Source organism: Mauremys mutica, chromosome 14, assembly GCF_020497125.1.
Source record: "Mauremys mutica isolate MM-2020 ecotype Southern chromosome 14, ASM2049712v1, whole genome shotgun sequence".
NCBI classification, from domain to species: domain Eukaryota; kingdom Metazoa; phylum Chordata; order Testudines; family Geoemydidae; genus Mauremys; species Mauremys mutica.
The window spans coordinates 38176188-38187495 of record NC_059085.1 but is presented as its reverse complement, the minus strand read 5'-3'; the positions used below and the strand labels follow the sequence as shown (position 1 = coordinate 38187495).

Below are 11308 nucleotides of genomic sequence, written 5' to 3'. Positions count from 1 at the left end.
AGCAGGCGTGGTGAGAAGAGAAGGGAGCGGGCTCAGAGAGGCAGGCAGAGTGGCTGGGAAATGAATAGAGCAGCCAAGCTGAGCAACTAGCGCAGGCGCTTCGGGGCACGGGCAGGGTATTAAAGGTTGCTCAAGAACACAGCCACCTAAGAGAGCATCTGATCCTGGAACGGGATTCAGGGCCTCCCTCCTCCCAACTGCTCCATCCCCTTTTTCCTCTTCCATTCTCCTTCCCACCCCCACCCCAGGGCTGAGGAGAAGGGGAGCAGGAGGGGCCTGAGCCCAGGGTGGAGGGGATGCCGGTAAAGTCTGTGTAGCTAAAGTGACTGAGCGTGATTGTGCACGAGGTACCAGGGCCCCACGTTTCTTTTCACGGGCCTGGCCCTCCCTCCTTACTGATGTCCTGCTCCCTCCTCCCCGCTCCCCCTTTGCCTCTAGCCTCCTCCTGCTCCCCTTTCCCCTCCCCCTCTAGTCAACTTCCCTTAGGGTGACCAGATGCCCCGTTTTTAAAGAGACAGTCCCGTTTTTGGGGGACTTTTTCTTATATAGGCGCCTATTCTCCCTCCCATCCCCATCCCGTTTTTTCACAGATGCTATCTGGTCACCCTAACTTCTCTCCTGCCCCAACACCTCCGGCCGAGCCTCGCCCAGGCCGAACTACATTCCCCACAATGCTCCCTGTCATCGCGAGAGCTGGGAGCGGGCGGAACTCTCGGCGCGGAAGTCCCCGTAGCTTGGAGACGGTGCCGGGGCCTGCCCGTGACTGACTGGACGGAGCCGCCGCCCGCTAGCATGGCCGAGACCGACCCCAAGACCGTGCAGGATCTCACCGCCGTGGTGAGGGGCCCGGGCCGGGGGCAGGCCTGAGGCGGCGCAGCCTTTACCCCGAGTGGGGCGGTGCCCGGAGTCCTCCTAGCTGCGGCCGGGGATGTTCCCTGGGCAGGCCCGGAGCCCCGAGAGCGGCCCCAGCGCCGGCCTGTGGAGCCCAGGGGGGGCCCGGGCTGGTGGGCAGGGAGCGGGGACAGCAGTGGGAGGGGCCCGCAGGGGAAGCAGTGACGGGGACTAGGGAATTCCGGGGGGGGAGAGACCCCATTAAATAAGACCACGAGGAGCGACTGTATCATGTTAACCCCTCCGCTCCCCGCCCCCGTTATACTCGGTGTGGAGACCCGGGCGGTGCTCGACAGCTCAGGGGCATTCAGGGAAAACCCATTTCTAAGGCCCCCGGCGTCCCCGGCCTACTTGAGACCCCATCGCTGCCTTACAAAAAGCATCAGCTGGATTGAACAGGCCTGCCCCGCTGAGGGAGCCGAGGTAGGGAGCGCAAATTACCCAAAGGCCCCCGGGCTTGGTGTCAAATCCAGGATTACAACATAGGCGTTCCCAAGCCGTCCCCCTCTACTTCCTGTAGATATGGGGGCTAGATGAGACATTGGTTTGTGTCAGCATTGTCCTGGCTGCTCTTTTGGGGACACTTCAGTGTGAGGGTTTCCCCAAACCCAGGTGTTTGGCTGCCCCCCCATACACCCACCCACACTCTTGTCAGTTTAATTGGTATCACAGGGCTCTTGCTAGGTATCTACCTGCAAGAGTAGTTCAGAGCTAGTCATGCAGTTTAAAAACTTTTTTTGTGTATAAGATTGTGCTTAATATTTTCAAAATAAACCTCAAACAATTACGTTTTTTTCAGTCTTTCATATCAGATGCAGAATGATTGCGTGGCTAAAGCATAACAACTCTCTCTTTGTCACTGACTCAGGTTGTAGACCTCAGAAGTTATTCAGCCTCACTTTCTTCATGTGTTTAATGGGGGCTGTTACACGTAGAGGGCTGCTGTAAGGTTTTGTGAGTGGTGGTGGTGGTGGTGTATAAGTGCTGAATTATTTTTGGCATGGAGTTCCCAGAGTAATTTGTTACTTTTAACATTTGATCAATGCTGTCCAAATGTATGGTTTTGTGTGAAACAAGTTGAGCTCCACAGTAACTGCATTATGCTAAAGTATTGTAAAAAGGGATATTTTGATTAAGTACATAATTTTTTTTGCCCTGTTAGGTACAGACACTGCTTCAACAGATGCAAGACAAATTTCAGACCATGTCTGACCAGATCATTGGAAGAAATATCCTTTCTTCTTGTAAAATGCCTCTGATGGAGGAAAGTATACAAATATTTATGTATATTAAATTCTAAACTTGCAAGCCAGATTTCTAAAGCCATTGTAACAGTGTGTGAAGCTGTGGTCAAGTGATAAACGGCTACTAAAAGTGTAAACATTGCAGTTAATTTTCTTTAACTCATACTAACTTGATGACATGAGCTGTCGCATTGATGACCTGGAGAAAAACATTGCAGACCTCATGACGCAAGCAGGAGTGGAAGAATTGGAAGGAGAGAACAAGATGCCTGCTACTCACAAGAGTTAAAGTGAGGGAATTGCTTATTAGCTTTCTGAGTGAACTCCTACTTGAAATCCAATGTACTTTAAAGGGGCCAGGATTTTACCCTCTGATTTGTGGGTCAGAGTCTGAAATCCCCATAGAATAATTCTGAAAATGATGTAATGAAAAATTGTATTTTGTCATGCAATGAGCTCTAGGGCATTGGTTTGCTCTCTTTAGCAAAGGATACAGAAAAACTGAAAGCTCCTACCACCCTCTGCAGACAGGCGGTTTTTTTAAAATGAAAAGTGATACAGAATATTAGAAGTAAAATAAAAAAAATACAATGTATTAAGAGAGCAAAGTGATGAAACGGCTTCACATGGCTTCTGCTATCGATTCAGCCTGACACCGAACAATTAACGTTTGAACAAACTACAAATGCACCCCTCACAGTCTAATTTCATTGCCTGAAACCTGTCTGCCTCCCTGGCAGTACGACCAGTATGTGTTACACACTTGGAACAGTGGATACTCCAGCTGCTTTTCAAGCAACAGCCAAGTAAGGTCTGGCTTCTGGTGCAGCAGATAAATAAATTTAAAGAATGACAAAGTCCCCACTAAGAAAATCTCATGACTAATTAAGGGTATTGCAGATCATGATGGACTGTTTGAAGCTACTATGACAATGCTCACCCTATGCATGGTCTTTAATTAGTGGGATAAGTTTCATGGGCACTGAGATTTCACTGAGTTAGACCCCAAAGTCCATTTTTGTAATTATAGGAGAGCAATTGATTGAACATAGTAAAGTACTAATACCAGTGCAAGATTATAAATTAGCAGTGGTTTCATGGTAACTAGTGAAATGCTTTTGGAATAGTTTCACAACTTCAGGTATAGATCAAGATAACTTCTCTTTAATGCTGTTATAGGCACTAACTGATTTAAGAGGTTGTTAGTCTCTGCAGAGGAGACATAGTTTAGGCTATGCTTTCATCTTGAATACCAGATGAATTTCTTTTCTCAGGATGTTAAGACAAGAAAGTGAAGTGAACATAAGTCTTGATCCGGCAAATTCGTACCCCACTTTTACTAAAGTCTGATAATAGTGGAATTTTACACTTCTGTTAGGTCATAGGATATTAGGACATGGAATCCTATAAATGGAGAAGTCTCACTTTTTCCAGTCTACTTTCTTAAAAAAAAAAAAAAAAGTAAGCTTGGATGGAGCTTGACTCTTCTTGAATTCCACAATTATTGTATATCTGCTGAGCATACTTATCTAGTGAAATTCCTATTAATAGTAATATTCTGTCTTCCCCAACAGGTTGCCAAGATTTTAAGATGAATGCTGGAATACACTTTTTTACAAATCCACAGGATTACGGAACAGTTTTTTGCAACTAGTGTATGTAAAAGCATTTTATATGGTTATAGAGCTTGCATTCCTAATGTATATTATATAGCTAGATTTAGGTTAGTATATTTTGATTTGTATAGTGTAGTTCCACACTTTTTGAATTTTTGTTATAAGGATCAATTGTATTAAACACACACATTTGATGGATCTTAACTAAAACTACTGAATTTGAGTGGATTTTTTTGTGAAGACATTTTTATTTACTATACTTTTCTAATAATTTCATTTTGATGGCTAAAAAAAAATCTAGTGATTTTTGTCAAATTGAAAAACTACTTGTTATATGGTAACTTAACACTTTTCAGGAGTGAAGCACAAGATTGAAGTTGAGTTATAGTTATATTTAGATAGCGTCAGTCATTGTACCAGTACAAAATGATATTAGTAATGTTTTTAATATACCCAGTAAGATGCTCTTGGATACTTAAGATGTTAAGCATAAAGAATCAATTTTTTACTTATACTCCTAGCATTACTTTACCTACTGTATGTTGCTATGACTAAGAATTGAAATATGACATATGATAGAAACATCCCTCCAGAGGTAAGCAACCACTGTAGCGCAAATAGGTTATTCGTTTAGAAAGCTGAGGTGCTATTAATAAATCCCATGATGAAGGGTTTGTAATAATAGCTAAGTCTTGTAATAATATTGCAAGACACTACAATGAAACCCTGCAAGTGTATGTCCATCAACAGTATCAGAGTTGAAAAATATGCATTGAAGTAATGGTCTGTTACAATAAGGCACTGTCTAGGAAATGCTAGGTACCTGGTCTTTGAACACAAGTCATTGGCTCTCTGTATGAAACTAAGTTGCTTAGCTGAGAAGCGGCGTATTCAGGAATCCTGGGAAAGGAGGGGATCCAGTTATCAAGGTTATAAAATCCCGCTACTATGTGAGCAACAAATAGCTAGGAGTTTTCATAATACCCTGTTTTAGAAACTGTGTGTTCAGTTACTTTTCTCCAATTTTTACCTGGTCCTTAAATTCCATATAGTCAGAGCATTTGGAAATCACAAATTTTTGTCTAAAGAACCTTTCCATACCATTTTACTTCACCATTATGAAGAAAAATGACTCTGATCAATGCTAGGATGATACTATATGACTGCTACAATACCATGACTTGTTTGAGAGATTAATCTAAGCAGCCACTAACAGCATAAAGCAGATATCACATTTAATGCTGGTATGAGTGCCTCTAAGTTAACTTCATTGGAATTATGAAGGCAATATGTAGGTCTGTGTCATTTCTCAAAACAGGGAAAATTGTATTGCGTTCATAGTAATGTTAGGGAAAATTGTGATTGTAGGAAATGTATACTGTACCACCAGCCTTACATTTGTTGTACTGTCATTAAATTATCTAATAAAATTTAAATGGTAACTTACAATAGTTGGATCGTATGTAATGTACAATACTGTATGTGCGTGCACATGAGCTTTTAACTTGGACATTGTACAGATCACTAAAAGGCCCTGGCAGGGTTATTTCAGCTACATTAAGTGTAATGAACAAATTATCTGATGCACACTTATGGTTAATCTAGATTTAACAGAATATTGAATTTTATTATATGGAAATTATATATGTGTGTGCTTCCAATACTATGGTAAAAGGTCAAGTTAAAATTGGGTGTCATTTTAATTCTCAGATGCTGGTATTTTTGTATGAAGACATTAGCAGTAACCTTTTATAGAAAAAAATTAGATTTGAATTTCTGTGCAAAAGATTTTGTCAGAGAACTGGTATTAGAATTTGTCCTTGAAGTGTAAGTCAATTTCCTCATTAAAACATATTTTAGTGGAAAATTTCAGCTTAATGGACAAAGTTATATACTTTGATAAAAAGATTAAACTTAGAAATGCTACCTAACCAGTGTCAATAGATAAATGTTAATCTGGAAAACAGTAATTTAAATTTTATGCAAAGGAATGCCTTTCACTCAGTTACATATCATTTTAAGATCTACATAAACTGTTCATACTAATTCACTTACAATAAAGTTGTTCAAGATATAAATCTAAACTGTGAATCTAACCAAGTAAGATTCCTTTTGTCAAATATAGATAAATATATATTCAAGCTGTATTAATACAGGTACAACAGAACATTTTTAATATGCAGTCTGCTTATCGGTTAAAAGTTGCAATTTCCCACTTCCAAAGAATTAGAATTCTCAGTTAGGTTTTTTTAAACGTGGAATCCATATAAAGTAAAAATACAGGACAGGCCTTTTATAAGGTATATTAAAACAGATCCATTCTTGCTTTTTCTAGTTGCGGTAGGTGGACCTGCTGGTTGGCAGAAGTCCCTTTCAGCTATAAGTGTAAATTATCAAGCTTCTATTTTGCTTTGATGGCAGAAGAATCAGTTTAGCATTTGGTTTGAGCATAATCTGTCAATTTGAACAGGCACCATTGCTCATTGAAGAAAAGGCTGGGCAGTTCCTCGTTTATCTTTTTTGAAACATTTACCCTGAAGTACAATAAATAGGCTCAAACAAAAATATCAAAGCTGCTCTGTTAAGCCCTGGGGCTGCCATTTGATATTTCAGCCTGACAACTTTATAGTAGGAAACAAAAAGATGGCAAAAAGTCCTGTCACTAAAATCTGAGTTATCACTTATTTTATGAAGAGCAAAATAGTTTTGTTTTTACCCTTATTACATTTGCATCCTGTGCTGTGTGTTTTCACACTTTTATTCACAAGTTAATTGAGTTATGAATGAAAGTATATCGTACCTCACACCTTGTCAAGTTTAGTCTATGCCCATACAGCAGGTGTGTTGAACAGTGTGTAGTTGCTAAGGCTAGCACAACTCTTTGTTTAGGATGTAGACTGTGCTGTGCTTAGCCTTGTCTCGGATACATCAATATTAGACTACTGTAGTGTGCTGTTGAGACTCCTTGAGACTATTCGGAAGCTGCAGCTAAGTCTAGAATGTGGCAGCTGCTTATGAAATGGAGCTTGATGTTGGGGGGCAGATAACACTGGCACTTTGAACTGTACAAGTTGCCTTTGAGGCTCCCCAGTGGAATTGAAAGTATTTATAGTGACATTTAATCCTTAATTGGGTGGAGTCTGGGCCATCTAGGAGGCTTGCCTTTTCCCTCACGCCCTCCCATCCTTTGTTAGGTTTGTCTGTGTAGATTGTAGACTCTTCAGGGTAAGGACTGTCTCTCAGTACCATAATACATACAAATTAAATTGGGAGGTCTAGTAACACTATTGATATAGCTGAGAAATTTGTGACTATGCAGTTATCAATATCTGAATAAATTAAGGTTTCTATTTGTTGCTAATTTAAAAAATCATTTAGTGTACATCTTGAGATGAAATATTTTTAAAGATAGGAAGATTTAGGCAGAGATTAGCATTTAAATACAGTTTAATCAATCATCTCTAATGTAGGACTGAAGTATTCTGCATATTTTAATATGAAACACCTGCACATATATTCCTGCTAATGACTACTTCTATCACATCACAAATTACAGGTATGCATTTCTGGTTTGATTTCTCTTTTACAATTCATCAATTAAAGGCAAAAGTGACTGCATACAGTAAGTCTTTCCTGCTAAACTCAAAAACAGCTTCATTTATATCTAATGCATATCACAGTGTGACAGGGGGATGGCTAATACACACTCAGACAGCATTAAATAAAAGCTTGACAAGAAAATTGCCATAGGCAAACAAAAAATTGGCATGCAAACGCCATTACTAGGTTTGGGTCCGGGGGGGGCGGGGAACTTGCAGAAGCGAGAAGTAGATCTCTGTATGAGAACACAAGCAGTCTATTGATACAATTACAGAACATCCCCCCAGTAGAGTAACCCTAATGAAAGAGCATAGCCCAAAGTAACAGGCAAATCTGGTAACAAACCAAAGTACAGTAATGGTCCATCTGCTTCTGATTGTTCAGAAATAGGTTGTGTAGAGGTGCTATCATTCACAGCCTGTTCTTAAACCCAATTTTTCTCTATACTAAATATGAATATGCTCGACAAAGTTTTTGCAGTTCTTAGTCACCAATGCAAATTGCTGCTCGTTACCTTAATGTTGTACACCCCGTGTGTGTATAGCCAAGAAAATAGGTTAATGTTGTGACTCCTGTATTGCAAATTGTAGCACATGAGGTCATAATATACATGGTATGTTAGACGACACTTGAAGGTCAAAGTTAAAGATCAGACACAAACCTAGAAAAAGAAGGAAATGCAGAGTTACACCATAGTTGCTTTATGGCCCCATGTGCCTAGTCATTGAGGTTGTGGTGTGCATCTTCAGGATATGGGAGACGCAGGTTCAAGTCCCTCCTCTGGACTTCAACGAGGTCTCCATCAGTTTCAATGAAAAAGATGCTTTTGTTGAAAAATACCTAATCGGCTTTAGCTGGAAGTGGTCTCTAAAACTTAAGAAAGGAAAAGCTTTATCATGTGGTACACACACAAAAAACAACAACAACACAACCACACCACAACACAGCCATCCCCATTCCTCCCAAAAGTTTGGATCTCAGATTCCACCTCCTGGTAGTCTTTTCATAGCCAGCATATGCTTTTTAGCTTCTACTCTGTTCATGAGTCATGTTCTCTGTTTGTGTTTTTCAACACAACACTAAATTCTAATCCAGAAAATTTTTAACAAACAAAAACAAAATCAGAGTTAAGTGAGGGAGCAGGGGGGCTGGGGAGATAAAAACAAAACAGCAAACGTATTGTCTGAGTTAAACAGGAACAACATATTTACAGTCACCCTTTATTTCTTGGATAGGTAGCAAAATGGAGATGGTCCAAACCCAGTAGTGCTTTGTATTAGATCTACTGTAGATTTTATCTTCATTTCTTTTCCTGTATGCTAGCTTAATTAGAAAAAAAAAATGTGTTGAACTGACCTCATTCATGTCACATCCTCCTGGAGAGAGACTTGGAAAGTATGAAGTACGTGGCTAAGGATGGCATGTCAGGGCATGCAGTGGACTGAAGATGTGTTATATACCAAGAAGCATGTTTTTTTAAAGAACAGCAGCCATCCCAAGTTTAATAATAAAGAGATTTGAGAATAACTTGGCCACTGTTTGGATACTTTAAGACTTGGTTGCAAGTTTACTACATTCATTTTTAATAACCCCCCCCCCCCCAAATCCACCTATTGTCCTTATATAACCCACATCACCCTGGCCTCTGAGCACCTTACCAGGGCCACACAGGTTTTTGGGGCAAAAATCTGAAACCAAACGCTAAGGGTGTACAAGCATAGAAGGGAGACCCCAGGGGTTGAACAGTGAGCCTGCCCTGCACTAACTCCACAGTGGTGTCTCCTGTCCCAGAGGGCTGGGCCCAGCGCCCCATTTCCCTCTGGGTGTTGCAACCTGGCATACAGGCTCACAGCACAACTCAGGTTTGGCGCGGTGACCCTGTGCACCAGATCACAATGCCATGTGGTTTGGGGGCCCTTTCAAATGGGCAGCCCAGGGCCAACTGCCCTCTTTCCCCCTCCCCTCTGGGCCACCCTTTGCCTTACCATCTTTATAGATTTATCCTCACAACTCCCCTGTGAAGTAAGGAAGTGCTTTTGTTCTCATTTTACATGAGAAACTGAGCTACTTGCCCATCATTACACAGGAAGGCTTTGGAAGAAGAGGGAATTGGAACCAAGGCTCCCAAGTCTGAGGCTAGTGACCCCACTGGGGCATCCTTCCTCTCAGACTGTCATTTGTTTTGTTATTTTCAGTGTAGGGGTATAAGTTATCCAGCCCATAAGAAACTTGGTTTTAAATTAGCATCTTAATGTCTCTGATGTGAAGTATTTGGGATCAAGGCTAAATATGCTGCCCATCCTCTCCCCAAAACAATACTAAACCGCATCACAGGTGCTCATGCTGGTGTTGGGGTGGAATTACACTATTCCATCAGGTATTTTCAGAAGATTATAATTCTCTAGCACACAGTGCCTTCTAGTGGACACTTCATGAAAAACTCTACTCAGATTAACTACTTGGTTACCTTTATAATAGCAGTTCAGATGTTAAGGCTTTAATGGGCCACATGCTGCTTTGAAAATGTGGTTATTGCACTAGGCACTCTGGCTCTGTGTTTACAATTAAGGAAATTAATGAGATAGAAGCTTAGAAAAGGATTTATTTCTTTTAAACCCTGCTGTAGTCAGATGGGACTTGATGCATCCTGTGATTTTTTTTCTGACTAACGTAGTGTTAATGAAATTAGATCAGTAGGGAAACAAAAAACTTGCAGGGATCCCCAAGTCTTAAAAATGATTGAAAGGGGATTTTCTCCTCTGAACATATGTACACAACATCTTAGATAGGATACATTATGACATTTTGCTAGACTGCTAAAATAGTATGTATGAAGCACCAACTTCCTATTGTTTAACATAAAGACGAAAGACAAGAGGCCCGCCGCAAGTAGCTTACAATCTAAAACAATCTGACAATCAATGTAGAAAGGGAACTGAAGTAAAGGACATACAAGCGTTCCCAAGAACAGATTTTATTTATATTGCAGTAGCTGCTAGAAGCCCTGAAGGAGATCAGAGACCCATTGTGCTAGATGCTGTGCAAATGCATAGTAAGAGATTGTCTTCTCTGTTTAGACTGTAAGAGCAGGGACTAAGGACAAGAGAGGAAAGAGAGGTAGAGAAATGAAGTGTCTCAATCAAGGTCACAGAGCAATTAAATGAGAGGCCAGGAACATAATCCAGATCTCAGTTCAATTACTTACCAAACGGACTCCACTACATCTCAGACACAGTATGCAATTAAATACCCTTCTATCTGTCAGATTCATCAGGCAGCAGTTCGTACCTGGAAAATATTGATCAGAGACCAGCCCACCCATGTCATGACTCCTACACTTCCCCCCCCCTTTTTTTTTTAAAGGATCAAATCAGAATACCCCCCCCATGCTATATACTGTAGTCTGCAAAGCACTGCTGCAACATGAATCTCATTTTGAGAGAGTATGCTACTGTGTTATATACATGTATTAGAGCTGGTTGGAAAATTTCTGACAACATTTTTCCATTGGAAAATGCTGATTCATCAAAATGTTCCACAGGAATGTATAAATTCCAAGAAAACTAAGGACAAAAAACAGGCAAGTTTCTGATGAAAGCTTGCCTGGCTCCCTAGCAGCTTACCTGGCAGTTGCTGGAACTCCCCAGACTGTGGCTGTCCAGCTCCTTGGACTGCCTAACTTCTCAGGTGGCCAACTACCTACCCCCCTGGGCTACCCATGTAGCTGCCTCCCTAGCTGGCTGGCTCCCTGGGCTGCCCATCTGGTGGATGGGTGGGCTAGCCAGCTCCCCAGCTGGAAATGCTAGAAAAATTTGCTTCCGGGTCTTCTGAAATGGAGTTTTTCTGTGGGAAATGTCACATTTGACTTTTTGTTCTGACCCAAAACAAATTATTTTTTGGAATTGCAAAATTTCCCATAGGATGGAAATCCTGGTTCCTGAACAGCTGTTATTTTAT

General features: G+C 41.1%; 1 protein-coding gene across 1 annotated transcript; it reads left to right on the top strand.

Moving 5' to 3' along the window:
• Positions 1-682: 682 nt before the first annotated feature.
• Positions 683-5197, top strand: HSBP1 (heat shock factor binding protein 1). Its single transcript, XM_044987721.1, has 4 exons — positions 683-837; positions 2054-2120; positions 2306-2425; positions 3710-5197. The coding sequence occupies exons 1-3, from the start codon at positions 793-795 to the stop codon at positions 2422-2424; spliced, it is 231 nt and encodes a 76-aa protein (XP_044843656.1). The 5' UTR covers positions 683-792; the 3' UTR covers position 2425; positions 3710-5197.
• Positions 5198-11308: the final 6111 nt, after the last annotated feature.